This window comes from Sciurus carolinensis, chromosome 7, assembly GCF_902686445.1.
Source record: "Sciurus carolinensis chromosome 7, mSciCar1.2, whole genome shotgun sequence".
Classification (NCBI taxonomy): Eukaryota; Metazoa; Chordata; class Mammalia; order Rodentia; family Sciuridae; genus Sciurus; species Sciurus carolinensis.
The window spans coordinates 28136973-28163223 of record NC_062219.1 but is presented as its reverse complement, the minus strand read 5'-3'; the positions used below and the strand labels follow the sequence as shown (position 1 = coordinate 28163223).

The window sequence follows — 26251 nt, the reverse complement described above, 5'->3', positions numbered from 1 at the left end:
TATTTTCTCTTTTTTCCCTTATCCTATTATTTCTAAATTGGATAGCCCTGTTTTTAGGTTTGTGATTCAGAGATCATGGTATACCCATTTTATAAATGGAGTTTCTATGTTAATTTGTCTTTAGAACTCCTGGCTTTGTGTTCTGCACTGTCAACCCTGCTCTTTTGAATGTTCATTGATATTTAGTGTAGTATTATTATAAGCTGGGTACAGCTTCACATCTTTTCATATTTCTTTTGAAACATTGTTCTCTCTTTAATGTCTTTTAAAGCAGACATTATTGGTGCATTCCAAGATCAACTTTATATATTTAATAAAATTTAACTTTTTTCTCATTTCAAATTTTTGGAAATTCCATTTAGAGGAGAGAAAAAAGATTATCTGTGGTCCCACTATTCTAGAAAGAAGTCTTTTGTAAACTTGGCATGTTGGCACATACCTGTAATCCCAGTGACTTGGGAGACTGAGCCAGAGGATTGCAGGTTTGAGGCCAGCCTTGGCAACTTAGTAAGACCCTGTCTCAAAATAAATTAAAAAGGGCTGGGTTCAATCCCTAGTGCCCCCTCCAAAAAAAGTCATTTGTAGCATATTAATGTTTCTTTTTCAGTCCTCTAAAAGTTTTTTTTTTTTAAATTGAAACATAACCATATTGGAAAATGCACCTATTTTAAGTGGAACTGCTCAATATACACCCGTGTAACCACCATTCAGGTTAAGTCACAGAACATGGCCAGTATTCCAGAAGCATCCTCTCAAATCTTACCCCTTTCTTTCTTTTCAATAATGACTACTTTCCCAGTCTTTTTCTATACATTTTTTTTAAAGTTAAAATTATATTGCATATATGCATTTGCCTCCTGGGACTCCCAGATGCTTGGTGAGCATAATCTTTATGAATAACTATCTTGGTCTCTCCATGCTAAGAACATGCAGCTAGTTACTGTAAAGACTTTTCTACTTTTCCTGAAAGTAGGATAGAAGGAATTTTATGTTTTCATTTTGTTTCAGTGGAAGATGCTTAGATTTGTTTCTGATGTAAAATACTTACTAATTTAGGTATGACCTAAAGCATGTCTTGACTTTGGTTTTTTTGTTAAAAAATATTAGATGTTGTGTAAAAATTCAGCTTGTGTTTAGATGAAGTCTATTCCCAAAATCTTTGATATCAGGTTTCAAGGTTGACAGTGGATAAAAATATTTTAAAATTCTCAGTATGAGTCTGGAAAAACTGAACTTTAGAAGGGGTCTAGCATTACTGGTAGTCAGGTTTCTGTGTCCTGTTCACCTTTTATCTCAGGTGACAGTGTCTGCAACTGTCACAGACCAGCTCTCGAGTTGAAAAGAACACTGTGCCAGAAGCATTTCATGTCCTCAGGCATTAGTCTCTGCTGTTTCCTCTTTGATGCTTTCGTAATTGTATAATTTTTCAACTCAAAGTTATATAACAATGCTTGTTTTCCCCCAGACGTGAAATATCCGCAGGCACAGCTCTAGGATCTCAGTGAGCTCCAAAATGGACAGGACTGGCCTGTGTCTGGTCTGCACTTCACAGGCATCCCTTACCAGGATGCCTCCCAGAATTGGTGACACCCTAGTCTCTGCCACCTCTGGGTTCCTCCTGCTCCCAAATTGTCCACCTTCTTTTTCCTTTTCCTTTTTCTAGAATATAGAGCATTGCTTCTAAAACACAAGCAAACACACTGACTTGGCACACTCCAAATCATTTTTTAGAAAACTTTCTTGAACACTTGGTCCTACTCAGCTAATCTTTGAAGACTTCTGAAAATTTTTTAAGCTTATTTTTTGTAGTATCTTTTCTCAGTCTTTTTCAGAGTCAGTATCTGGACATTGACCTTATGTAAAAATAGAGTTCTTGGGAATGAGTGTCTTCTTCCATCTCTATCACCTCAAAGCATTTACGCTTTCTCCCTATTTTTTCCTTTCCTTCCAGTCAGTTTCCTGCTTACTTACTTTCTATCTATGTCTTTGCTTCCTCAGCTATCCACTGTTTATATGTATAATCAGTTCTTTTCTTTATTTTCAGAGTTCTGTGGGGTTTATCATCATTTGATCCCAGCATTCTTGTCACTACCATTGAGTTATTTTTCTCTTCTGTTATTAAATATCTAGAATTAGTAGATTTAACACTTGTTTTTAGTTTCTCAGAATCTACTCTTTTTACCCTGTGTATTTCTTCCTTTCATCATTCATTTGAAGTTAAGCCCCAAAATGTCACCAGTGAACTCCAGAAAACCAAATTAGCCTTTTCTTAGAGACTTCTTTCTTATTTAGATATAATTTTGATATTAAAATTTTTCTCTCCTATTTTAATGCTACTATGCTAATTTTTTCTTTCTAGAAATAAAAATGTACAGGACTGTAGGTGAAAATGTTTACTAAGGAACCTATAAAAAAGACTGAATTAGGCTGGGCTTACAACTCAGTGGTTAGAGCATTTGCCTGGCATGCACAAGGCCCACGTTCATTCCCCAGCACTGCAAAAAGGAATGATTGGAATAAATGATGAGACATATCATGTTCCTATAATAGAATACATTTTTCTTCTTATTGCTGCCATTTTTTAAGGCCTTCGTCATCTAATATAGATGCTACTATATTTGCTTCCTAACAGGTCTTCTTCACTTTCAAATTCATGGTCAGCCACTCCTGTGATGCTTTTAAATCACTCTGACCATTCACCTCCTGCCATATTATGTGTTAAGAGGTGCCATATCATAGTATATGTGTTACATGCCAGATTTAATTTGCAAATCAACGCCAATTGTCATTTTCAATTTGCCTAGAAACCTTCTTCAGATAGAGTCTGAACTTTTTAAAATTTTGCTTTCTAGCCTTAGTGTGCTTGCCTAGGATGCATAAGGCCCTGGGTTCCATCCCCAGCAAAAAAGTATGACAAAAATAGTATCCAAAACAAGTTATCTTCCTTCTCTACTCTTCTCCCTTCCTTTTTTGCTTCAATAAATATTTTGAGTATTAACTAAGTATTTTGAGTGCTAGGTGTTAAGGAATAGATTAATGTAAAGTACCTGACACATATGTGCTAAATATAAAATGAACAATGAATAAATGTAAAGTTTTTTTAGCACATTGGTCTATTCTCTACTTTTACGTAAACTCCATAATGATTAATGTAATAAATCATATGCTCCTCTGTAGTCACTTACTGTTGTAAGTTGGTTGAGTAAGGAAAATGTTTCTTTGTTTAGCCCAAAATGTAATATATAGCAACAGCAAATTCAAATTTAGAGTTGACTGTTAAGTGATTTTTTTTTTCAAACATTATTCTCTCTATATCTTTCTATTTCTCTTGTTCATTCTTGCTAAGGAGGCCATATGTCATATGATAATTATAGTACATTGAACAAATTTCCCAAGGGCAAAAGCAATTGTCCACAAAATTGAGAGAAAAGAATATAATGCTAAATAGGAAATGGAAAACTTGTCAATGAAGTAAATCTCTTAATGGGTCAGTTGGAATTTTTTGTTATGTTAACAAAAATTTTTGTTATATTATCAAATCATTTTGAGATTAATTACCTTATCAGTGGCATGTATAAGCATTTTAATAAAGTGGAGGGAATTGATAAAATTAAAGAATATAAATTCATGTTCTAAATTTCACATGTATATTAAATCTGGTATTTTCATTGTTTTCTATAAATGTTGTATTGAGGGTGTTCTATAATGTATCTTACTCATTCACCAATGATAAAATTTTATCATAAATAAGGATTGAATGCATGTTTCATTTATATTTTGGGGTCTGTTGTAGCATCAGCCTAGTACTTTGCACATAGGAAATGTTAAAAATATTAATAAAGTTGCTCTCAAGCATTCCATCTTTGAGGATGTCATGATGTGTGTGCTATAGAAATTGTTACATTGATCAATAATAAGTTTCTATTTGGTTTTCAGGAATGCTTCATTGTATGTTTTAAAGAAATTGACATTTTGGTGCAATAGCAAGTAACTAATTTCTAATTAGTGTTGCTCATTTTTAAAACTTAGAAATATCTATTTTGATGTATAAAAGTAAAGATCTTTAAAAATAGAATTTATGTTGAGGCCTACCTTACATATTTTTCACTACCTTGAAAAATAGCATCTTTTAAGAATGAATAATGAGGACTCGATCTCTCTTCAGGTTTTACATCAAGTGGAAAATATTATATTTTGACAAACCATTTTTTCCTAGAATGTTGGTGATTTTAATTCTGAGTTTTGATGAGAAGGTTTGCCTTTCAGTCTCAGATTAAAGGAAATTCAGAACAACAAAAGGATCAATGTGTCACAATGGTGGTTAGTGGGGTAAGGAATAAATTTTCCACTTGAATATCCCTGGGCAGAGGTAGTAGCGCCTGGAGGCTTCTACCCTTGGGTGTCCCATGCACACTCACACTGCAAGGGAAGAGGGTCAAACAAGATACGCCTCAGTAGCCAGCCTTCAAGGAACCCTAGAGCACACTCAGAAAAGAATTCTTCTACCAAAAGATTCAGAGTTTCATCAGAAGAGTTATGGAGCACTTCAGTTTCCCAAGAGCTGAAGTTTTTAGTTTTTCATGCACTCTGGTGTATTCTGCTGAACATTTCCCTTTCTACATTGTACCCTTGTCCCACAAAAAACAAGAAGTGCTGTCTGGCTAAGGCACTCTTCCTTTAATTCCCAGCTTAGGTAATACTCCTGAACACATCTGCTTTCTTCAAATTTGGTCACAGTGGCTCCTTTCCTACTTTTAGTTGGGCCCCACAATTATTGCCCACATTACTCTGCATTATAGGTGTCTCTGTATTTCAGTCCTTTCTTCACTGGACTCAGGAGCTATGGGGCAGAGACCAGAACCATAGTGTTTATTGTCACAGTCTTGGTGTACTTCTGACACACAGTGGAGGCTTTCAATAAAATTTATTCAATAAATGGATAAATATATGTACATATGAATTATGATTTTTATATTTTTGTAATGCAAAACAATATTTTACTAACAGCTCCTGGGACAGAAAGCTCCTTGTGAAACTTTTCTAAATAATATTCATGACCCTTAAAAATTCCATATATCTCCCAAATCCCATAAAAATTATTGCTTTTACCCAAATCTCTGACCTCACATCTTGCAAGAGGCGCTCTCTATATAACAAAATTTGGGGAGAAGAATAAACCACAACTCATACATGGATTCATTCATTCATTCAGTAAGCATCTATTAAAGGTTTATTGTATACAAAACACAAAGAATACAGATTTACATATCTGGTCATATACAGTCCCTCCTTAAAAATTCCATTTGCCTTTAGTTGCATGGAAATATTTATATCCATATGCCAGTAGTTATTAGACAAAAGAAACTGTTACCCAGCATGCTTCCATTTTCTCTTAGCTGTCATAGCCATATTGCTTAAGTTACTGGGCAGGTATTGATATGCTCTGTCTGAAAGCTTTTCTCTGTACCCTTAGAACAGATTTTAGATTCTTCAGCTTTTTTTTTGTTTATTTACTTCATTTGGCCATGTGGTTTAATCTGTATACCACCTAAGCCCACTTAGAGCTTGATGATAAAAATCTCAAGCATGATAAATTTTAAGAATTATAATTAACCAAAGTTTAAATAAGTAATTCAAATTTTCATGCTTTTAGGTAGAAATTCTGGATCCTGGCCTATGTAGAACAGACCAGGAAGGAACATAAACTCTTGGTTTCAGAGTGCTTCAGTGAGGGTTCAGGATTGTGTGTAAAAGTAGTGCACTCATGTTTCCTCTTTGTCCTCCCACTTGTCTCTCTTCCTACCACGTATCAACCTACTGGATTTGAAACTTGATTTTAAATAAAAATGTGAAAATACATCACAAGGTGTTTTTCACATTAATGGCTTATTAATTTCTTCTTTCTCCTCAAGAAGAGAATTCTTCTTCATGAATATTTTAATCTTGCCAAAATTTTGTGTTCATGACAAAAATTCCTGCACATAAAGTGCTCCCTAAAGAACTCCATCTTAGAACTTTCTAATAGTACAGGTGGAATTGAGGATAGGCACATGCCTGTAATCCCAGCCATGTGGATGGCCAAAGCAGGAGGGACCACAGGTTCAAGGCCAGTCTGCACAGCTTAGTGAAAGCCCATCTCAAAATAAAAAACTGAAAGGGCTGAGATGTGCTCGGTTGGTAAGGCACTCTGGCTTCAGTCTCCAGTATTGGTGGGGGAGGGGACAGCAGTAAGGCAGTACGAGGCACCGATCCTGATAGCATCAGGTAACCCAGAAGGGCCTTAAGACAATACCAGCATTCCATTAAAGGAGAGTAATCTTTTTGCTGGTTTCAGTCTTTCACTATTTTTCTGACAGGGTAATGATAGGTGAGTCCTCATAGAGGGGACTGAAATTGAAAAGGAGGATCAATCATAGTTACATGGGAAAGGAGATATCCTGTGTCATTGTCCTTTCTCTACCCTGAGTCTGGCCTTGAAGGAGTCTTGTGGCCAGGAATGCATTCTTGGAAATGGGAGAGAGTGAGGCTTTTATAAAGAAGGGAATGGGAGATAGGAAAGATTCCTCTTTAACAGACCAGTCTGAGTGAATCTCATAAAGCAGATTATTTATTTTCATGCCACTTGTTTTGTCTTTTTGTTAGCATTTTTTATTTTACTAGAGTCCTTTATTTTTTTTTAATGTTTATCTTTTTGTTGGCCCTTATTTTTAGTACATTCTTTTCAAATGTCTTTTAGGCTGGCCATAGATGTCTATGGGACATTGAAAGTCTTGTATTAACTCTCAGTCCTAGAATTCAAGGGGAAACAGTGCCATTAGAGGCTATTGGAGTGGTGATGGTAATTAATGAGAGGCTTCCCACAAGGGACCTCGTGGTACAGTCCTTTTTCTTTACCAGGAAGTCTCTACGGTGCCAACTTTACAGAGTCTAGACCTTCTTTGTTAGCGAAGTGATTTTTTAAAAACCTTATTATATTTTATTGTAAATGTCTTTGAATTTGTAGAACAAAATGGAAATTATTTGCATTAAATTAAGCTGTTCATAATTCTGAATCATTGCAGTTTTAGATCTTGTATTACTAATTATATACTTATGAACATTTCTTGATTTAGTGGCCTTGACATTTATTAATTATTATAAGTCCTCAGTAAATAAAAACTTGGATTGAGGAGTGTTGAATAGGAATTCAGAAATGCAATTTATAGATGTCTTGCATTAGAAACCAAAGTCTTAATTCTCTGATTCTCTTTTCTATAGTAGTTGATATTTAACATACTGAAAGTCCCAGAATTTGAAAAAATACACAAAGATGAGTCAGAGGTAAATTCATGCAATGATCTTTGTGTTCCATGGTACAAAAACTTGTAACTACAGGATTAGGCAAACAGTGATTGACAGTTTGCTTTTTATGAGGGACTGTTTCTAATGGAGACACTCAACAGTTTTAAGTGCTGGTTCCAGCTCTGCTGCTCTAGGGCAAATGCCAGGGCATGGTCAAGTTTTCTGACTTTACACCTGTGCAAATGGGATGGTCCCCCCTCTGGGAGTCTCTAGAGCACATTCTACACTCGGTCTGGTCTGAGTTGTTCCTTGATGGTGAGAGCTGTACTTCCTCTTCCTCCCCATCCTCACGTACCTAGATCACACATTTTTATATGTATTCAACATTTTTTTTTAACATATGGTACATGATACTGTATTTCTTTCTCTTCTTCCCACTTCTCTACTATCAAAAAATTTTTAACTATCCATTGAGCAAAAAAAGTCTTATTAGTTCAATCTAGGAACTCATCTTTTCAGCATTTATCTCAGGCAGGAGGGAAATACGGAGCTCTTTGATGGGGTAGGGGGAAATTCTTGTAGGCAACTGCAGTCAGTTGGCAACAATCCCTAAAATGTATCTTAAAAAGGGAAAATAGGACTTATTGACGACCACATATCCCTGTGTTTTTCCTGTCACATATTTACTAGTGGATGATCTCCTACACTCCATATGATTGGGACTTTTACTGCCAGTTTTGATTTTTTATACACTTAAATGTGTGTCTTCTTTCTTTGTTTTTGTTTTGCAGGTGGCTGACTGTTCTTGGGATGAAACAATAAAGATATATGATCCTGCTTGTCTTACTATTCCTGCTTGAGATACACGGCTATGGTCAGAAAAAATGTCATTGACTGAAGAACTGCTTAACTGCAACTGAATTAATTATTGAAAATGTAGATGTTATGCTTTTATATGCTATTCCGATTTCAAATTTTCTCAAACTTACTCTGGAGTCAGTTTTGAGGCAGCTGTTAAGGACTTGGGCTCTTTCTGTAAGCCTGGTACATCAGTTATGTTTCATATAATCCTAAGGAATAATTGATGTTATAGTATCATCATAATATCAATTAGAATATCATCTCTGTATTATAAAATGGATTAAAATATGGGAGATCAGATTATATGAATAGCGATATATTTTTAATTTGCCATTTTTGATGTAAAATATAAATCACTGTTGTTGATAAAAATCAAAATAAATTGCATCTCTTGATCATTTACCATTTTATGATATCCCCAACAAGATTGCTTTTTTTAATGCATTGTGTGTATGAATACTGTATGTTATGTATATAAAATTGTGGTTCATTTATGGGCTGTAATACAGATTTAATTTATCCAGTAGTTATTTATTGAGCATGTTATTATGTGCCTGGAACAGACCAAATGAAATTCTCTTAAGGGCTGGTGCCATGCTCTAAGAACATGGAGTGCTGTGAGTTACAAGTTTTTTGGGTTTTTAAAAAATATTTATTTGAATCCTTTTAGATATTGTACCTCTGACTGTATATTTCTCTTTCTACTTCTTTATCAACAAATTTAAAAACACTTCCTTGCTTATGAAGAGTCTTAGGGCAAGTCACGGTGGCACATGCCTATATAATCCCATCAGCTCAGGAGGCTGAGGCAGGAGGATCATGAGTTCAAAACCAGCCTCAGCAATGGTGAGGCACTAAGGAACTCAGTGAGACCCTGACTCTAAATAAAATACAAAATAGGGCTGAGGATATGGCTCAGTGGTTGAGTGCCCCTTAGTTCAATTCCTAGTACCAGAAAAAAAAAAATCTTGGTCCTACTGAGGCTTCTAGGATTTGCACTTGAAACTAGCCCTAAATAATGCTATAAACCCCCCTCTTTGCTACCTTCCCAAATCTTTAAAAAATCATACATACTGATTATTTAACTGGAAAAACTGGAAAAACATAGGTTAAAAAGGAAAAATTAGTAAAACTATTTTGCATGTTTTACATAATATTAAAAAAATGGCAAAAACTACATTCTTAAGTTTTTGAGTATTTTTAAAGAACAATGTAATTATCAGAGCAAAAATAAAATGTTTGTATATCATCTTATTTACACATTTCTTTAATCATTCTAGAAAAAATTATTACAGCTTAAGATATAAAAACAAGGCAGCATAAATTAGGAGGCAGAACAAAAGATAAAGTGCAACCAGGAGTGGGACTTGAAAATGCATACATCAAAAGTTCCATGAAGGGCTGGGGTTGTGGCTCAGTGGTAGAACACTTGCCTAGCACATGTGCGGCACTGGGTTCGATCCTCAGCACCATATTACAATAAATAAAGTGATGTCCATCTACAATTAAAAAAATATTAAAAAAAAAAGTTCCAAGAAGTTGCTACTGACTAGGTCAAAGATTTGCTACTAAGATGTCTATCCTTGTGTGTGGGTAACCTGGTCAGTTACAAAATCCAGTGCCTGTGCAACAGGCCTCACATGAAGATGCTCACTTAACATTTTTAAAATAAATGATCTCAGGAAAAGTACAGCTCTTTTTGATTCTTAGATTAGCAGTACTAATTGTTTTTGAACAAATGCCATAAAAAGGACAATCTTAAGTGAATTATAATGATGAGGTACTCGCCTGACCCTTAGAGCAGTCACAAAGGATGAGCTTCATAGAGCTCTTCCTTGTTGCTTCCCTCTGTGTGAATTAATGTCATCATACCAAGGTATGGTTCAATAAAAGCATATCAGCAAAATTGATAATAGACCTTTCAGTATACCCAACCCAGATCAGATTTACAATGAAATGAAATTATTTACCCCTTTAGAATTCAAGAGATTGTATTAATAATCTACTATATCTTTTGAAACAAAAACTTGTGATTTAAAAATCAACATCTCAGGCTGGGATATAGCTCAGTTGGTAGAGTGCTTGCCTCTTGAGCACAAAGCCCTGGGTTCAATCCCCAGCACCGCAAAAAAAAAAAAAAAAAAAAATCAACATCTCCTTTGACTTATTTTTTTACTCTATTTCAGGGATGTTAGAGATGTTTAGAGCACTCACTCCATAATAAATAACTCAGTTCTTGGAATTTGTCAGTGTGAAAGAGAGTGGCTGAATGCTTATCCAGTTGGTACCTTGGATTTAGTATTAGAAAATCAGAAGGAGCAGAGCTGGATTCTCTCCTGAAAAGAATGTGCAAGATTTTAAAATTCTTGGTAGCTCATGAGCTAAGTCACTTCTGGACAACCATTCATTCCTTCCAGGTTGGAAAAGTCAGCATTGCTTTCCTGGCTGCTTCCCAAGCCGGCCCTGCACCTGCAGTGGTGGAAGAGTGGATGAAGGGAAAGGGCGCTCCCAGTCAGCGATCCGTGGTCAGGGCATTATAGGAGATGTTTTATAGGTTATTCCTTTAAATCTCTGTAACCTCCCTGAAAGGTAGCCCTCCCCATTTTCCAGGCAAGAATGCCAAGGCTCTCAGCCAGAATAGCCAGGAAGTAATGAGACTGGCTTGAAGTCTGGAATGACCTAGAATGACTGAATTCTAAACTATGGTCCTGCCACATGGACTTCTTAGGAGTAACAGAAATCTGCCGAGAGTCAAGATGTAGAACTTACTGGTAACTGGATCCTAATTATTCCTGGAAAAAAAAAAAAAAAAAGAAAACAACTGACAAGACTGAGTTTCCAAGTCTAAAGAGCTAAGAAACTGAAGCTGTGTCTGAGTGATCCTAGCAAGGTCCCATCACCCCCTGGGAGAGCCAGGCTGAGAGCCAGCTGTTCTTTCTGGTTTTGGCTCTTCTTAATGGCTTATCTTAGCAATAACTTGGCCCTTCCAAAAATGAGCTCTTAGTAATTCTTACTTAACAGGCTTTTCCTCAGATGTGTTAAGCGCTTATATTGTGTGGGGGTGCAGGGGTGTGTATAATTCCTGCCTCCCCCACTTCCCCACCTGGGTGTCCCAAATGCCTTTGCATTCATTTGGTTCCATCCAAACTCATTTTACATGCTAAACCAGCTCCTCCTTCTGCACACGCTTTTACATTTGTTGCTAATGAAGAATCAAGCTAGAAGATGAGTTGGGCAAAACTAAAGGCCTAAGCAGCACCCCATGACTTCCCTCATTCCCACCTCTCTCTTCCTCACTGCAGTCACCACTGCCACCATTCAAGTCATCATTAGGTTTCCTTAGGTAGATTGTGTCAGCTTCCTGAAGGGTGACTGCTTCTGGTTCTGAATCCTTAGAACCATTCTCTTCAACACAGCTGCCAGAGACTGATCAAAAATGCAATCTGATTATCCCAGTCTCTGAGTAAACCCTTTCTCTGCTTGTAGGACTGCCTACAGGAAAATGTTCAAGCCCACTAACCAAGCAGCCAAGGTCTTTGGGCTAGTCCCTGCCTCTCCCTGCGGCACTGGTCCTCTTTACAACAACATTGTTGTGCTCACTAATTCCCTGTGGAAGTCATGCAGGTCTTCCATGTCTGTGTTTGCTCAGGCTAGTCCGCATGCCTCAAGTGTCTTGCCCTTGGCTCAGCAAATTCTTATCCATCACTTACATCATGTGAAATAAGGTCTGGTGTGGTGGCTCAGGCCTGATCTCAAGTTTGAGGCCGTCCTTCTGCAACTTAACAAGAACCAGTCTTAAAATTTAAAAAGAGCTTGGGATATAGCTCAGTGACAGAGTGGTGGTGGGTTCAATCCCCAGTACTCCAAAACAAATATGAAAACAAATCCCCAGGAACTTGCTAAAAATTGACAACCTAGAAATATTAAAATGGTAAAATACACCATCAACAAAGCTAATGGAGAGAGGACATAACTAAAGGAAAGATATATTTGCCATATATATATATTATATATATATATAATATATATATAAAACATGTAAAACAAATGGTTAATATCTAAAATTTATAAAGAGTCTTAAAAGTCAGTAAGCCCATCAAACACTAAAGTAGACAAAGTATATCAATAAACAGTTCATAGAAGTAGAAGGTAAATATACCCTCAGACTGTCTCACTGATAACAAAGAAATACAAATAGAGATCGACCCATTTTTTTCATGTTAGTTGGCAAACATTTAATATATTGGCAATATTCAATATTAGTGAAAATGAGAGATTGTTGTATACTTTTTTGGTAGGCAGTTGGGCAATAAGTCAAGATCTTAAATTATTCTTTGACCTAGCAGTTCCACTACCATGAGTCTTGACATAATTGAAGTGTGTGTAAGAATAAGCACCCAAAGGGATATGTTACATCAATTGGTAAAACCTAAATACTATAGGACAAACATTTAAAAGAATAAAGAATCCTGACATAGAAATACATATTACTATTGATAGATATATTAGTTATCCATTTTTATGTAACGAATCACCTCAACACTCAGCTGTTACTTTGGGATTCCTGGCCTACTGAAATGGTTTAAAACAGCACACATTTATTATCTCACAGTTTCAGTAGACCAGGAATCCCAGAGTAACTTAGCTGAGTTGTTCTGGTTCAGGTTTTCTTGGGACATTGTGATAAGTTGTCATCTGAGGCTACAGGATCAGCTTCCCAAGTCTTCACAGGGCTGTTAGCAGGCTTCAGTTACCATGCAGGACTCCCCAGTGACTCTAAAGGCTGAGGCAGGAGGATTGCAAGTTTGAGATCAGCTTCAGCAATTTAGTGAGTCCCTAAACAACTTAGTGTCTCAAAAAATAAAATATGGCTGGAAACATAGCTTCAGTGCTAGAGCACCCCTAATTTCAATCCCCAATGAAAAAAAAAATGTTCACTTGTTATTTATTGTTTATTTTCCTTTTATATTCTGCAATGATCAGGTGTTAATCTTACAAATAAAAACAATAAGTAAACATTTCAAAAAGACCACATTTCTTTCTCCAGGAAGCTTCTCTGCTCCCCATCAAGCTGATTTGATTGCCCTTCTGGAAGCTCCCCTTTCCTGCTGCAAGGCTTCACTGCTTCCTTAGCTTCATCGTGTTCACCCCCAACCACTGTGAATCCCTTAGGACTAGCTGAGTGCTTATCCTCAATCCTCTGTGTCTAACAGATTATCCATCACAAAACACTTGCTCTATATGTTTGTTGAATGAATGAACTAAGAGTTTGATTTAATGCTGCCAATATTTATTGAGTAACTCTAAAGACAGAGCCTTTAGGTCTAGACCCTTGATACCGTGATACTAATGGGTCAAATAGATCCCCATTCTTGTTTGATTAACCTTGCTAAACAGTATTCTTCTTTTTCCCCAGTTTTCTTTAGGCATTTATCTAGTAACTGGCTTGTGGGAGATGGGGTTAAAAATAAAATTCCTACTAAAGAACTATATGCAATACGGTGGAAAAAATGTACTGAATTTCATGCTTCTGTAGATTTAAAATATTAAGCTCAATAGTCTTGCCTGAGAAGGGTAAGGTAGCTGAATCAGTCACCAATCTTCTACCTAATGTTAGTATCACAAATGGAAGCAATTATAATTGCTGGCAGAAATGAATCATTCCAAAACTAGGACTGTGCAGTCACTTCTATATAATATTCATTTTGGATGGCTTGCCGCAGTCATCCTTTAATTAAAATGGTCCCTAGAAGCAGAAATCTGTTGTTTGCTGATGTCTTAGAAAAGTTACATTTTCAGTTTTTATCTCCGTATATTTTGAATATACATTTACATCACACACATACACAATTTAAACTGCTGTGGTTCAGACTTCATAATTTCCCAAAGAAATAATATCAACTAAAGCAAACAAACTAAACAACACAACAACAAAACTCCAACCCCTTAAATAGCCTGAAATAGTGCCTAACCACAAATTTTAACACTAAAAACCAAGAACTCTCTGGGGAACAGGAAGCACGTGTTTTCAGTGTAATGCTGTCCAGTGTTATTCCTGGAAAGTTAGCATGGTTGACCATTCACAAACATTTTCTTGAGTGTCCACCTGTCGCGGGTAGGGAGGTGATCCTACTGGGCTCTAGTCACATGAGCTAATGGACTGGTAGAGACGGAGCCCTCTCCCACCACAATGAGCATCCATAACAAAAGGCTGGCCTAGATGAAGAACTGTAGTGAGGCTGCGATCACAACTGTTATTTTTTTCCTCCTGCGATAGTCCAAACTTCAACACCCGTGCTGGAGTGTCATGTGCAGCACAGAGATGGAAAAAAGGCAGAAAGAAAAGTCGCAGAAGAGATGGATCTTGTGTATCAAAGGTAAGATTGTGTGGCATTTTAAAGTTAGGAGGTTGCGATCCTGGTGGCTAAAAGAAGTGAACCGTGGCCAGGGATGGAAAGAAGTAGGGTGTAGTGAGCGACAACCCACTCGCCCTCGCACCCAAAACTAGCCACGAACTTCAGCTAGTGTGAAAACTAAACAGGCGCTTGATAATGACCGCCGCTGAACCCGCCTGTCCGCTGCTGCAGAGTTCACTGTGACCCGTGTTACTTCCCAGGGAACGGAATTCAGATCAAAGGGGCACTGAACTCTGGTGACCGCAAAAAAGAAACACCTTTTTCTCTTAGCTGTACGGGAAGTACACAGTTCTCTAGTCTTGTGGGGGCGAAGGTGTACCCTGACCTGGAGAGGTGGCCCACTAATGTCCCGCAGACCGCAACCCGCCCCCAGGTATCCAAGAACGCCACAGGGATCCTCCTGGCAGGGCGGAGGGCCGGGGTTCCTGCCTGCCCCCTCCGCGTCAGCCTTGCTCTGCGTGGTGCTCGCTCCCAGTCCCCAGCGCATCCAGCCTCTCCTCTCCCATCGCTCGGACAGCGTCACCTCCACGCTCCTCCACAGACCTGGTAGTGGCTACTTGCACCAGAGACTTAGTTTCTGCTCTTTAGCTTATTTTACATCTTTGCCTCAGTTAAACGTGTGCCTCCGCCCCCAGGACCCGCAGTCCTGCGAGGCCACCCGCTCCCACAGAGCCGCGCGCACAATCCCTCCCTTGAAGGCGCGCAGCCCGGGGTGCTCAGCCAGGCACCGGGAAAGGCCTGCCTCGGGTCCCCGTAGCACGCCCTGGTTGCAGGTTATTTCAACGTCTGGGCGATGGCACCCGGATCTTAAGTTATCAGGGGCTCCGCAGCCTCCAGCACCGACGGGTTTTCGCTTCCCCCGCTGAGGAAAGACCGTGGGTGGAAAATCCTCTGCAGCACGGGGGCTGGGGGCGCCATCACTTGTTGCGGCCAATAAACGGTGCTCAATCCCGGAGAACTGCTGTATCTAAAATCATCTTAAGCTGTGTCTGGGATTCCCCGCATCCGCGTCCCTCCGCTGGGCCGCTTTTAGGACAGGAGGGGGAGCTGTGCATCAGAGCGGGACAGGTGGGCGCTGGATGCCGGAGGGGCGCGGGTCGGTCCCGCCCTGTGGCAGCCGCCCGGCTTCCCTCGCAGAGCCTCTCTCCTGACTGGGAACCCGCGCGGGATACAGTCCATTGCGGCTCGTCACCTACTTACACATCTCTGTCGCTAGGATTCCCGCCACTCCTCTCAGACCGGCCCCCCTCCCTGCCACTTTTCGGAGTCCCCCGCCCCCGCTACTGCCTCCCCGGAGCTGCGGGGCAGTCGGACGTGGAGCCGCCGAGCCGCGAGGACGCCCGGCTGGAGCTGCCCTCTGCAGCCAAGCCGGAGCTCCCTGCCCTTCGCCGCGGCCCTGGGCGGGCGCCCCCGCCGCCCTCGCTCCCCTCGCGCAGGTCCGGGTGCTCAGCCGCCGCCCGGTGCTGCAGGGCCGGCGCGATGCGGCAGCTGTGCCGGGGCCGCGTGCTGGGCATCTCCGTGGCCATCGCGCACGGTGTATTCTCGGGCTCCCTCAACATCCTGCTCAAGTTCCTCATCAGCCGCTACCAGTTCTCCTTCCTGACCCTGGTGCAGTGCCTGACCAGCTCCACAGCGGCGCTGAGCCTGGAGCTGCTGCGGCGCCTTGGGCTCATCGCTGTGCCCCCCTTCGGCCTGAGCCTGGCGCGCTCCTTCGCGGGGGTCGCTGTGCTCTCCACACTGCAGTCGAGCCTCACGCTCTGGTCCCTGCGCGGTCTCAGCCTGCCCATGTACGTGGTCTTCAAGCGCTGCCTGCCCCTGGTCACCATGCTCATCGGCGTTCTGGTGCTGAAGAACGGCGCACCCTCGCCCGGGGTGCTCACCGCCGTGCTCATCACCACCTGCGGCGCCGCCCTGGCAGGTGAGCGGGACCCGCGCCAACCCCCAGCCCACCCCAGCCCACCCGGCAGAGACAGCGGGGACCACTTGGTGCAACGCCCTCACTTCCAGATGGGGAGACTGAGGCAGAGAGAGGCAGAGAGAGGCGGAGAGAGGCGGAGAGCTTTGAGAATGGTAGTTCGACTCGCGAAAGGGACTTTCTTCTGAGACCCAGCGGAGCCTTCCCCAGAGCTCTGTCCTCCTCCCTCCGGGTCTCCCACCCAGTGTCTGGGTCTCCGACCCCTGCCCGGGTTTCATCGCCTATCGCCCTTCCAGCCGCCCCCACCCGGATCTTCCCCTGGATCCTTTCCTCCGGGAGGGATGGGAGAGCCGCCTGAATCCAGAGCCGGAGTCCAACCCTGGACTGAGCCGGAAGGAGGGGGTCGTGAACTTCCTTGGGTCACGCGGGCTGGAATGGGGGAGGGATGGGAGCTAAACTTGGGATCCTGGGGCTAGTTTGGGGTGTCGGGCGCCGCTCTGAGAGTTGCTGGCGCGAGGCCGAGAGGGCCCGCCTGGAGCCCAGGTGCGGGCGGTTTGGCAGAGTAACATTCGAACCGCGGGGAGCAGGAAACACTCATTCCGAGGCGGGTCAGGAGCGAGGCGATTTTCGCCCAGCGCCTGGCACGCTCGGGTTAGAGGTCACTAGCAGGCGCGCCCTCTCCATTCTGGTCGCGCAGGGGGTTGGGGGAAGAGGTACAAGGCACCTGGATGACCTCGGCGCCATCTCAGAGAAGCCACAAGCACCTACCCCGAGAACATCTGCTCTCTCGGTGGCCTTTGTCAGAAGGGTGACCCGGAGACCTATCAGGGAAGATGCCTCTCCTTATGCATCGCACAGCGTATTGCCTGTCGCATTTTACACTGGTAGCCGAGGCATAGCGGGTCTCTGTTAGGCACTCGGGAAATCGGTGGGCAGAACTAGGGCATCAACTCCGTCTACTTTCCGACCCGACGCGTTGCTCCGTGGATACCCACCCGCGCCAACCCGGTATCTTCTCTCTTTTTCCTTCCTGCGCTGGCTTTGCCATCCTCTTCGTGCGCTGCAGGAGCCGGCGACCTGACGGGAGACCCCATCGGGTACGTAACGGGTGTGCTAGCGGTGCTAGTGCATGCCGCCTACCTGGTGCTCATCCAGAAGGCGAGCGCAGACACTGATCATGGGCCGCTCACGGCGCAGTATGTCATCGCCGTCTCTGCCACGCCGCTGCTGGTGGTCTGCTCCTTCGCCAGCACTGACTCCATCCACGCCTGGACCTTTCCTGGCTGGAAGGACCCAGCCATGGTCTGCATCTTCGTGGCCTGCATACTGATCGGCTGCGCCATGAACTTCACCACGCTACACTGTACCTACATCAACTCAGCCGTGACCACTAGCTTCGTGGGCGTGGTGAAGAGCATCGCCACCATCACGGTGGGCATGGTGGCTTTCAGCGATGTGGAGCCCACCTCTCTGTTCATTGCCGGCGTCGTGGTAAACACGCTGGGCTCCATCATTTACTGCGTGGCCAAATTCATGGAGACCCGAAGGCAAAGCAACTATGAGGACCTGGAGTCACAGCCCGGGGGAGAGGAAGCGCAGCCAAGTGGAGACCAGCTGCCTTTCGTGATGGAAGAGCTGCCCGGGGAGGGTGGAAATGGGGGGACAGAGGATAGGGAGGGAGCAGGTGGCTCCGCTCAGCAGAGTGGGCTAGAGTCCAGGGGCAGCCCCCGAGGGGTCCCGCTGGTGGCTAGGAGCTCAAAGGTCTCAGAAGAAGGGAGTAAGAGATCCTTAAAGGATGCTTACCTGGAAGTGTGGAGGTTAGTTAGGGGAACCAAGTATATGAAGAAGGATTATTTGATAGAAAATGAGGAGTTACCCAGTCCTTGAAAAGGACTTGCAGGTATGTACACATGTACATACAGTTATTTTATATGTTAGAAATAATATATTTTAATGAGGGGCCTCCCAGTTTTATTCTTTAAGGAGTGGGTGAGGAAAGCAAAGGAAGAAGCTGAAAGGACCGACAGCAACAACGTTAGCACCTGTGTGAATTATTTAGCATGACTGAGGCATCACAGAGAAAAAAACATGTGAAGACGCTTAACAAAGTGAAACAGCACTTTCAGCTTAGGACTCTTGGCACATTTATTTTATTTTTTTGTCTTTATAACCATAACCAAAAATCTGCATGTATCAAGAGTCCCTCAATACCCCCTCCAAAGATGGAGTGTAGAAATGATGACAGTACTTACAACGATTACATTCAGGGGCACATTTTTCATGATAAGACTAGTTTCTGTTACCAACTGGGCAGAGTATAGTGTTGAAAGGACAATGTAAATACACTAGATTGATGTTTACTCTTTAGAGTTCTCTGAATTATCATGTTTACTCTAATTTTTCTTCACTGGTTTTAAAAAATTAGTATTCTATTAAATATTGGTAGAAAATGTTGCAACTATTTTGAAACCATGAGTTCTTAGCTTTAATTATGAAGTCTAGTAATTATAAAAATATTTGAAATGTTTTGATTCCTGGCTTCATAGTATTTATTCTTGAATGCTACAACTTTTTTAAAAGCCAGTTTTACTGTGTAGTATTTTTTCAAGCAAATGCAATGACTGAGATAAAATTCATTGTTGCCTGCAGCCCAGTCAGAAGAGAGGCCATCGGGTTAAGGCCATCCCAAGTCGCACTGCATATCCCAAACCATGTCACAAAAAGAACAACGGCTATATTCACATTCTGGTATTTTTCTATCTTAAATTTGTCAAAATAAAGTATGAGTCTGTATGTTAAAAGATAATATTGTTAGAAATTTGTTTTAGGCATATTGATGCTCTCTTGTTGCTGTATAGTTTGTGTTTGCCTGTGATGTGTGGATATCGTATCTGGTGGGTGGGTGACAGCCCATTGGGAACTTTCCAAATTAACATGGCAGTTTGTCTTAATACAAAAACAGAAACCTTTTCCAGTGAAGGAAACTATGATAAAGTAAACACATGTCTCATGCTGAGATGTGAAAGCCATTCATGCCAGCCCTCAGTTCACAGGGAGTTTGAGAGAATAAATAGTAGCATCCACCTGTACAGAGGCCTTCTGTCAACTCCTGCAGGCAAGGTACTTGACAGTGAGGGCACTCTTATTCACAAGGCTATTTCTGAGGCTCTCAAGACCTTAACAGTTTATATTTTTCTTTCTTGTCTAAACATAAAAACAAAATGAAAAATAGAAGAAAAATTGAAGTTTCGGGTCCCTCCATTTGGCTCCACAAGTGAGCTACTGAGCCAGTGTGATTGTGATGCTTTGGATGGGTCCTGAATTACAGGTTTTCACAGGGGATTTGTTGCTTCCGTAAGTTTCTCTAGAAACCACCGAAGATGTAGGAGCCCTCATGTGGCTGCAGTTAGAAGTGGTTGGTCAGAATTATGACTTTTTAAAAAATAAGCATAAATTTTGACGTCAACACGCCAGAGGGCAATGTCCTGTTGCAACAGCGTGAAACAGAACTAATGAAAAGTGGCAAAGTTGAGCAACATCTGTTTTTTTTTTTTTTTTTGGTTAATATCATTGTCAAATAAATGAATAGAATGATTGTTTTTCAGTGAACAAAATTCCCCCTTGGTTAAAAATGTGAGTTTGCGTTTATTGCAGAAAGACTAACTCTTTCCTGCCAACAAACTTGTAGAAGCTCTGTATTAGAGATTTTAAGGCATTAGTGATTGTGGGGGTTATCAAGTCTGCAATCAACAAGGTGGGGAAATTCAGGGAGGGTCCCCATGCTGCAGTCTTGAGGACAGAATTCCTCAAGAAACTCAGTCTTTCCTTAAAGACCCTCGAAGGACTGAATGAGGCCCATTTGCACTATAGAGGGTACATGCTTCACTCATTATATTGCAATCTGCCAATACTAAAATGTTAATGGTATCTTTACAATGTCTTCCAGCAACATCTAGACTGCTGTTAAACCAAGTAGCTGGGCACTGTAGCCTTGCCAAGTTAGCATGTGAAAGTAACCGTCATAGACATCTATGGTGGGAGGGAATAGGATGCAGTGTGGTAAGAAAAACTCAGGGAGATCAACAGCAGGAATTCTGTCACATCCTTCAGTCTGGACAAAAAACTTGGAAGTCTCTTCATCGAGAAAGAAAGTAAGTTACATGGCAGGCAGTGAGTTGGTGCCTGGGGTTCAACCACAGAACACATGAGTAGGTGGCAGGCCTTACCTGGCTTCTAAGTCCTTCCTCCAGTCTCAGAGCACATGAGTTCATCCAAAGACTTAGGTGCAGCCTGAGCTCTGTGCTCTGGCAAGGCCAGGAGGAGGGCATCACTCTGGTGGGACCCCACAGGAAGTCACTCACCATTGTTGCTTGGCTGGCCCAGTCTTTGCACCCCATTTCTGGCTACTTGGATTCTCCCTTCTTTCTGATATGACATTCTCACCTCGGACCCAATTAGGTCCCTGCCTTGACGTCTGTTTCTACATTAGTGCTTCAGGATGGGGTGGCTCTGTCTTATGTTCACTGAAGCTTCTTTCTTGGAATGGGTCTCTGAAACAGCATATGCTGTTCGACCAGCCTTCTCGATGCTGGTCCTGCTGCTGCTCCCCTCACTCTGAAGGTTGTCTAGCTCTCTATTATTAATTGAGCCATAGATCAACCAGAAACATTGGGACAATGATTTCCCGGAATGGCACAGATGAGAGGGTGTGTGCATGTTGTTGGAGGTTGCTGAGCAGAGCTGAGCAATGACTTCAACTCCTACAAAACCAGTAGTCACTCATTGTCATGGGGCCTAATTTTCTAAGTGATTAATAGCAATACTCATGAAGACAAAACTGGGTGAAACTCACAAAACTCACAAGTCTTTAATTGACTAAAGACTTTTTTTGTTTTAGAGTTTGGGATCCTTTTTTTTTTTTTTTTTGTACTGAGTATTGAACCCAGGGGCGCTTAACCATGGAACCACATCCCTAGCCTGTTTTTATTTATTTATTTATTTATTTATTTATTTATTTATTTATTTATTTATTTATTTTTTCTTTTGAGACAGGATCTCACTAAGTTACTGAGGCTGACTTTGAACGTGGGATCCTCGTGCCTCAGCTCCTGAGCCACTGGGATTATAGGCATGCACCACCAGCTCAGTTTGGGAATTTTTATGGCCCTATCTTCAATTCACTGATTCCTTTCTTGGCCAGGTCCAGTGTGCTGATGGGTCCATTATAGGGACTCCTCATTTCTATCACACTAGTTTTTTTTTTTTTTTTGAAACTTCTAGCATCTCCTTTTGATTCTTAAATTTTCCATCTCTCTGCTTACATTATCCACCTGCTTTTTGCATGAGAGCCCTCAAAATATTAGTCATACTTATTTAAAATTCCCTGTCAGATAATTTCAAAACCCCAATCAAACCCAAGTCTGACTTTAATGTTTGCTTTGTCTCTGTAGATATGTTTTTTCTTGCCATTTGGCATGCCTAATAATTTTGTTGTTGTCAGATGATAGGCTGGATAATAGGAACTGAGACAAAGAGTGTGAGGTCTCCTGTTAGTGTGGCTAGAAATTGGTCTCTGGTTAAGACTGGAGGTGACTGTCGATGCTGAAGATTTCACATTCCTCTAACATCCATGTTTTATCTTTCTAGTCTTCAACTCTTTCAGCTTCAATTCAGTCATCATACAGGAGCCCTGCTGGTGTGGTGCTGAGGTTGGGAAAGTGTTCTATGATCTTTAAAAATATTTTATTAAATTGACATATATGTTGTACATATTATGAGTTAGAGTGTGATAATTCGATGCATGTAGAAAATGTGTAATGGTCACATCAGGAAAATTAGAACTTCTATCTCCTCCTCCTTAAACACATCATTTCTTTGTGTCAATAAACCTCAAACTCTTCTCTTCTGTTTTTTTTGTTTTTTTTTTTCAGTACTAGAAATCAAAACCAAGGGCTTGTGACTTGTGCATACTAGGGCAAGTGCTCTACCATGGAGCTACACCCCAACCTTCTTTTAATTCTCTATAAAGTGTATAATAAATGGCTGTGAACTATAGTTACCCTGCTGTGTATTCCTATCTACCTTCCCTCTAATGTCCCTGCCCCTTCTTCCTAATCTCTAGTGACTGCAATTCTACTCTCTAATCCTATGAAACCAAATTTTAAGCTTCTACATATGAGTGAGAACATGTGGTATTTGTCTTTATGTGCCTGGCTTGTTTCAGTTAACCTAATGTCCTTCAGTTCTATCCAGATTGCAGCAGATGTCAGGATTCCGTTCTTTTTTATGGCTGAAATATACTCCATTGCGTATATGTATCACATGTTATTTATCTGTTCATTCATCAATAGACACCTTGGTTGATTCCATGTCATGGTTATAAATCTTACTATGAAGTCTCAATCTTTTAGTGGACTGTGCTCTCATCCCATATGCTGAATGTTGGCCATTCCCACATTCAGTTATAGTCAAGTGTGCATGTGGGCATGCATAACGTTCAAATCCAAGTCCATCAAAAGCAAAAGTCAACACACGTCAAGACTAATGTGCTATGGTAGTTGTAGTTAGTGTTAATTCTTCACCATCTTGGGGTTCTTCATTTCTGTTCGTCTCTTCCATTTCTGGGTTTTCTTTACCATGTTTGAACGACCTACTTTGATACCTGTAATTTTCATGTTCACGTCCCAGTGATAGCTGCTGGCCTTACTCTTCTGTTTCCTTCGTCTCTAGATACCATGTTAGGGCAGCCAGGCTGCACGTCATCACAGCATCTGCTGAAACTGTACCTCTCCCTGCCCCACCCCATACATAGAAAGTGCTTCTGATTCTGGATCTGTTTCTCTCCCCATATCTGCTTTGTCCTGCCTCTAAGATAAAATGGCAGGGTTCAGAAGAGAATCTGTGAGCCGAACAGAATATAACAGGAGAGCAGGACACACAACCAGTAAACTAGAAACCCCAGATTCCTCCTGGGAACCATCCCCTTCCCGCTCTGAGCTCATGTGGTTCAGATGATTTTGACTTCATGCTCCACCCTCAGGAGGTGACTCCAGACAATCCAATCAAAGCATTTCTTCCACTTGGCTAACAAGATTAGTTCAGGGATGATCATGGGACCTGGAGAGAGTCGAAGTGGCGCAAGGAAGTTTTGGCAAGAATTAAGTTGTACGTATTTTTTTTTTCTTACTGGACTTGAATCTTGGAGGATGGAGTAGAGTGGAGTAAAAGTACTGTTGTCCTCTTCCCAACTGGAAAAGATATAACAGAAAGACAACAGTACAGAGAGCAGGACGGGCCATGAGGGCCAGGGAGGAGGAAGAAGGAAATGATGCGGGGAGGGGAGACTTATACTTAGTTGTGATTATCTTACTTGGCCCTGGTATTAAGTTGACTTTCACCTTAAGATCACATTGTCCCTCAGGCTGTCAGTTACATTAAAAAAAAAAAGAAAAAGAAAAAAGTAAAAAAAGACAAAGTTTTTTTGTTTTTCTTTTTGGTTTGTTTTTTGGTTGCTATTTGCTTAAGCCGTTTTGAATTTCTGACCCTTGCACCCAAAGAATTCTAAGTATCACAAACATAAATTAATGACTCCCATCTCACAGGGAAGGGAGGACCAAAAGACAGTTTTTATTTGTTCGTTTGGGTTTTTCTTTTCACCACACAACCTGGCTCTAATTCCTTGTGCCCAACTTGGGATTACAAGGCATGCCTCTCTGGTCTCCTGAAACTTACCATCTAGCATGTATCACGCATGCTCTTAAAGAGTCCATGGTTTTACTTACTGTCTGCCCTTCTTTTTATGATTCCATTGATTCCTACAGACAGTCATGCTTCAAGAATTTGTTGGAGCATAGGGAATGCTGTGTCTTGCACACTACTGTGAATAATAGTGACTAACACTTATTATTGTTGTGTTTGATACTTTCTACATGCAGGTCGAAGTGTTTGACATGAACTGATTCATTTAACCCTCGCAGCATTAGTGTAATTAGCATTAGTCTTATCTGAATCATACAAGGGGTAAACTGAGGCATGGGGAGGCTAAATCTCTTGTCCCAGGTCTCAGAGTTAGGAACATGCAGTCTGGAATTTGATTTGAACCCAGGTGACTGACTGCAGAGTTCCACCACTCTGCTACTGTGCCTCTTAGTTCAATGTCACATTATAAAGCTGGACGAGGTGGAAGTAGCAGCAGGCTGTCCCAGGGTTGGTTAGCTGTGCAACTTAAAGATCCTGGCTCTTTCCTTTATTCCTTTGGGCTGTCCTCGGAAGTAGAGAGGATCAGTGTGTGTGTGTGTGTGTGTGTGTGTGCACTTCTCTGAGAGCTAAGAGACCAAGAGTACACTTGAGATACACGAAAAGAGAATAGAGGAGGAGGCTGAAGTGCCATTGTAACCCAGTGTTCCCATACCAACCTCTCCTTCAATCTTCTCTTCCTTCAGGTCAATCTCTCCTTCCATATTCAAGTGAAATAACTTCCTCCTTCATCTTTTTGCCTTGTATAACCTTGGAAAACACAAACCTTCACTAGTATTCCTAAGGATTTTTTGAGCATCTTCTCTCTCCCCAACCCCCATTGCTCAATACTATTGGTTATTTCCTGCTCTAGGTTCTGTGCTGATCTCGTTTTAAAAAACAACTTTATAAAATAATGTTTTTGAGTTAAAAGTCAGATACCACAAAATTTGCTCAGTTTAAGTGTGCAATTTACTAGTCTATAGCATATTTACAGAATTGAACCACCATCACCATTGGCTAATTTTAGAACATTTTCATCAACCTAAAAAGAAATCCTGAGACTCTGTAGATTGTCTGTGTTGTTGCCCAGAGCCAGGGGTTGGGCTGTGGCAGCCTTGCCTGGGTCCTGCCTGATGTCTGCCTCCGGCTGCGTGGAGGTGTCCCTTTTCTTGGTTTCCTCCTCTACTCCTCAGTTACCTCCTCTTCCACACTGTCAATGTCTTCCTCTGGTTGGCCCTGGTGACATTCAGGAATAGACCATAGAACTTTCTGAGGAGGAGTCAAAGAGCTTGGACCCTGCTCAGAGGGCTTTGTACAAGAAAATGATATTGGAGAACTACAGGAACCTTGTTTCCCTAGGAATATGTCCTCTTGACTTTAGTATTGTCTCCATGTTGGAGCAAGGAAGGGAGCCCTGAACTGTGTGTGGATGACGATGTGGAAATATCAAGAAAACCAAATGGGTGGGAATGTATCAAATATGTGAACACAGTTATAGACACCTCGTCACAACATGCTCGAGTGGAGAGACCCCTTGCAGATGTGTGTGATGTGTCCTCATCCAATCCTCCCTTCTTTTCCTAGTCCTGGATTTCAGAACTTCCTGACCATGGTGCTTACAGCTACCATGCTTGAATTCTCTTGGAGTGTCTAGTAGTGAAGCCCATGGAAGTATTTGCATGGCCATAGAAAATCACCACCTTTTTCTGCAGTTTTGATAGCTGTGTATACCTGGTCCTTTCCTCTCCCAGCACTAGATAAACTAAGACTCAAACCACAGAAACCTGTGGAGTTAGGTTATATATGGTCCAATCTTCCTCTACTCAGGTGACAATGGCTGTCAGGGATTGTGTCCCAATTAATACGGCACATTGCCCAAAGCTGAACAAATCAACAAGTATACCTCGGCTTTTCCTATTCATGTAGGTGTTTTCTCAGTTGTCCACTATATCTAAGTCTCTCAACTCATTTATAACTTTGTCTAAGAGGGACTTAACACATGAGTAGATATTTATTCAGTGTATGCATAGATGGAGGGAGA

At 41.5% G+C, this 26251-nt stretch overlaps 2 protein-coding genes across 3 annotated transcripts in view; both read left to right on the top strand.

The window, feature by feature from the left end:
• Positions 1-9305, top strand: part of Pex7 (peroxisomal biogenesis factor 7) — a 64946-nt gene extending 55641 nt beyond the window's left edge. For both annotated transcript variants that reach the window (XM_047559482.1, XM_047559481.1), the window contains exon 10: positions 8073-9305. In XM_047559482.1, the coding sequence (XP_047415438.1) occupies positions 8073-8141 (69 nt within the window). In that variant the 3' untranslated portion in view covers positions 8142-9305. The remainder of the gene's footprint in view (positions 1-8072) is intronic.
• Positions 9306-15883: 6578 nt separating this feature from the next.
• On the top strand, positions 15884-18820 carry Slc35d3 (solute carrier family 35 member D3). The gene is made up of 2 exons (XM_047559513.1): positions 15884-16476; positions 17540-18820. Exons 1-2 carry the CDS (start codon positions 16038-16040, stop codon positions 18358-18360), a joined length of 1260 nt encoding a protein of 419 aa, XP_047415469.1. The 5' UTR covers positions 15884-16037; the 3' UTR covers positions 18361-18820.
• The last annotated feature ends 7431 nt before the right edge of the window (positions 18821-26251 follow it).